The sequence below is a fragment of the Triticum dicoccoides genome, chromosome 4B (genome assembly GCF_002162155.2).
Source record: "Triticum dicoccoides isolate Atlit2015 ecotype Zavitan chromosome 4B, WEW_v2.0, whole genome shotgun sequence".
NCBI lineage: Eukaryota > Viridiplantae > Streptophyta > Magnoliopsida > Poales > Poaceae > Triticum > Triticum dicoccoides.
The window spans coordinates 138722522-138725394 of NC_041387.1; the positions used below are offsets into that span (position 1 = coordinate 138722522).

A 2873-nucleotide genomic window follows, 5' to 3' on the forward strand; every position below is an offset into this window, starting at 1 on the left:
GGCATATCATTAATATCATAGTTTGCCCGCCTGGACAAACCATTTTTAGGCACGCCACATGCCCATGCAGCTCAAGTTACCATCACCTTGACACGTCGCGAAAATAACCAAATTAGCTTGCGAATGAGGATTCAAATTTCACAACTGAAGAACCAGAGAGGGCATAAAGAGCTGCCGTGATAATTGACTCGGCACATCTATGCAAATCAATCAGAACACAAAATGGCACAATCTAGAGCATCAAAATCTTCAGCCACCTGGAACAAATATTCCAAGTACGGGATTGCTAAATCAAAAGATGAACTAGCTCACATGTCACTAATTCTCCCCAGTCTTCAGCATCAAGCCACATTCCTATAGCAGCAATTATGCAATGTAACACCATTCTCAGCAGACCAAATCTAGATAATGGAATCACATTTAACACAAGTACAATAGGTGCTCTGTAATTGCCAACAGAAGAAATATTGTTTACCACATAATGGTAGCCATTTGCATCATCGAAAAGGGTAGCACTAACTTCAACACTTAAGCTAGCTGTGTTTCCAGAAACAATGGTCGGGGTGGATCATCAAAAAGCTGAAAACAGAGCATGTCCATACTGCGACAACAGAGCATAACAACTTGCAGAGGTAGAGGCCATGAATAAACATGCACCTTTGACTTCAGTACTCCCCGAAAGGGTCGCGAAGAGAAAAGTCGGATGCTCTCTTGAAGTTCCCAATGCTACCTCCATTAGTATTAACCATGATTGAGGAGTCCCTGGCCCGTTTCATGGACATCAGAGGCTTCACTTTGGAACGAATATCCCCCATTGTGGTGAAACTTCCATTGGCCAACACTAACACCACCTCCTTCAGCACCAATGCGCCCTCAAAGAAGAATTTGAGGAAAGCAATCTCACTTCGATCCCCTCGGAAATCATGGAAAACCAGCCGCTTGATGCACGAGCGGATGCATTCTATGGTGCCGGACTCATTCCAGAACTTCAGGTTCTTGCCAGAGGGTTGACCACTTTCTTCAGACTGAAAAAATAATTAAGTTAGTGCACATGAAGTTTATCAGATGTTGATGGATCATGCAGCAACAGCAGCAATTCACAATATGATGCTAGTACATGATGGTGCAAATGAATGCCAGAAGAAGCATCAGGGGCTTCACCTTGATGTGGAGCGTCTCAACGTTGGGAAAGCATCTGAGGACAGTCGGAATCATCTTGACATCATTGCGGCCTCCACAACGCACTTCCAAAGCAAGGATCCTCACACTTGGTACCTTGGTGCTTCGGCTCACCTTCGTCCCAGCCTGCAATTGCAATTTCAGTGCAGCCAATCAAGAGAAGAAAGATCAAACATATGCATTGATCATTTAGGTATGATGTACAATAAAACAAATCGAAAAGATGAGGCACCTTGATGACGGTGTTGCCGAACTCTAGGACATGACTTCCTGGATCCATGTACCCCAACGAGTGCAGCTTGGGGGCATGACCGATCTTCACCTTGGTGCAAACCCCGCCGCGGGTCCAACAACCTGTTAGAATGAGTCGCTCAAGGCATGGGGCGTCCACCAGAGCGATTTCTTCAAAGAAGGACCCGGTGATCTTCACGCAACGGAGGCTTTGGCTGACAAGGCAGAGGCTAAGCTTGAAAAGATTCCCGTGGACACAGAGCGTCTCCAGCACGGGGCTCCTGTCGAGGATGAAGTCCAAATCCTTGCTCTCCATGAAGACGCAGCAGAGCCCGAGCTCAAGGAGGTTAGGGAAACAGGTAGAGCGCCTGACGCCTGCCGTGTCGGGGAACTTCCAGAGGCCGAGGTAGAGGCGGGTGAGGGTGGTCATGCCCAAGAACGTGGAGGGGATAATGAAGTCGAGCGCCCACGGGCGGTTGACGAGGACGAGATCCTGGATGCCCTTGACGGCGAGGATCTGGAGCCAGCGCGCGAGCAGGCCAGGGAAGTCTTCCATGTGGCTGCTGGTGAGGTGGACGCAGCGGAAGGGCCCCGGGTGCGCGTCTAGGATGCGGGAGACGGCGGAGGTGACGCGACGAGCGTCAGCGCGCGCGGCCGCGGTGCCAGCGGGGAGGATGTGGGAGTCGACGAGGACGAGCGGGGCGGAGCGCCAGACCCCGCGCCAACGCCGGGAGAGCGCGGCGGTGCGCGCGCCGTCCTTCACGGGGAGGCGGGAGACGATGTTGCGGAGGAGCAGGTCGGGGAGGCGGCTGACGCAGTCGACGGAGTCGTGGGGGAGGAGACCGAAGAGGCGAGCGTCGACGGAGACGGGCGGGTCCGGGAGGGCGTAGTGGATCCGGGAGAGCACGCGGGCGAAGACGGCCTCCATCTCATCCGGGTCATGGCCGTCGCGCCGGAGCCTCTCGGCCGTCGCCGGATCCATGGGAACGGGCGGCACCCGGGTGTCCATGGCCGTCGCCGGAAGCGCCGCGGTGGGGACGAGGGTTTTGGGCGGCGCGTGCTCTCTGTGGACTGGAGTGGAGTCGAGCAGGAACGGCGGAAGAGAAGGGAAATTGCTCCCGAGCCTTGGGAAAAGGCCCAAATGTCCAGAAACCCTCTCAAACCCCACTAGTCAGTGACTCCGGTGTTTCTATTTCTGAATACAACGTACATAGTGTGTATAACAACTTTTTGAAAAGAGAGAATGATGATATACACATTTACGAAAGTGTTATTCTAATCCCGAGCTAGGGCAAATAGTAAAATAAATAAAAAACTAATTTTCTTCTTCTGAAACATTGACAAGAAAATTTGATAGCTTGCAAAATTTCATCTTGAAATGACATTAGAGGAAAATGTCGCAAAAAAACCAAAAATTGATGCTCCGAAATTCATTTGAAAATAACAGTTTGGGAGCATTGATA

At 51.2% G+C, this 2873-nt stretch overlaps 1 protein-coding gene across 1 annotated transcript; it reads right to left on the reverse strand.

Moving 5' to 3' along the window:
• Positions 1–334: 334 nt before the first annotated feature.
• On the reverse strand, positions 335–2503 carry LOC119295477 (F-box/LRR-repeat protein 13-like). Its single transcript, XM_037573897.1, has 3 exons — positions 1412–2503; positions 1162–1305; positions 335–1025 (listed from the first exon to the last, which is right to left on the reverse strand). The coding sequence occupies exons 1-3, from the start codon at positions 2417–2419 to the stop codon at positions 666–668; spliced, it is 1512 nt and encodes a 503-aa protein (XP_037429794.1). The 5' UTR covers positions 2420–2503; the 3' UTR covers positions 335–665.
• Positions 2504–2873: the final 370 nt, after the last annotated feature.

Bases quoted from the DNA above. Each gene is read 5' to 3' on its own strand.
- LOC119295477 (XM_037573897.1), bottom strand. From the start codon at position 2,419: ATGGACACCCGGGTGCCGCCCGTTCCCATGGATCCGGCGACGGCCGAG. The intron at 1,306-1,411 runs GTGCCTCATCTT...TTGCAATTGCAG, and splicing joins TCGGCAACACCGTCATCAAG to GCTGGGACGAAGGTGAGCCG. The intron at 1,026-1,161 runs GTGAAGCCCCTG...TTATTTTTTCAG, and splicing joins TTGAGACGCTCCACATCAAG to TCTGAAGAAAGTGGTCAACC.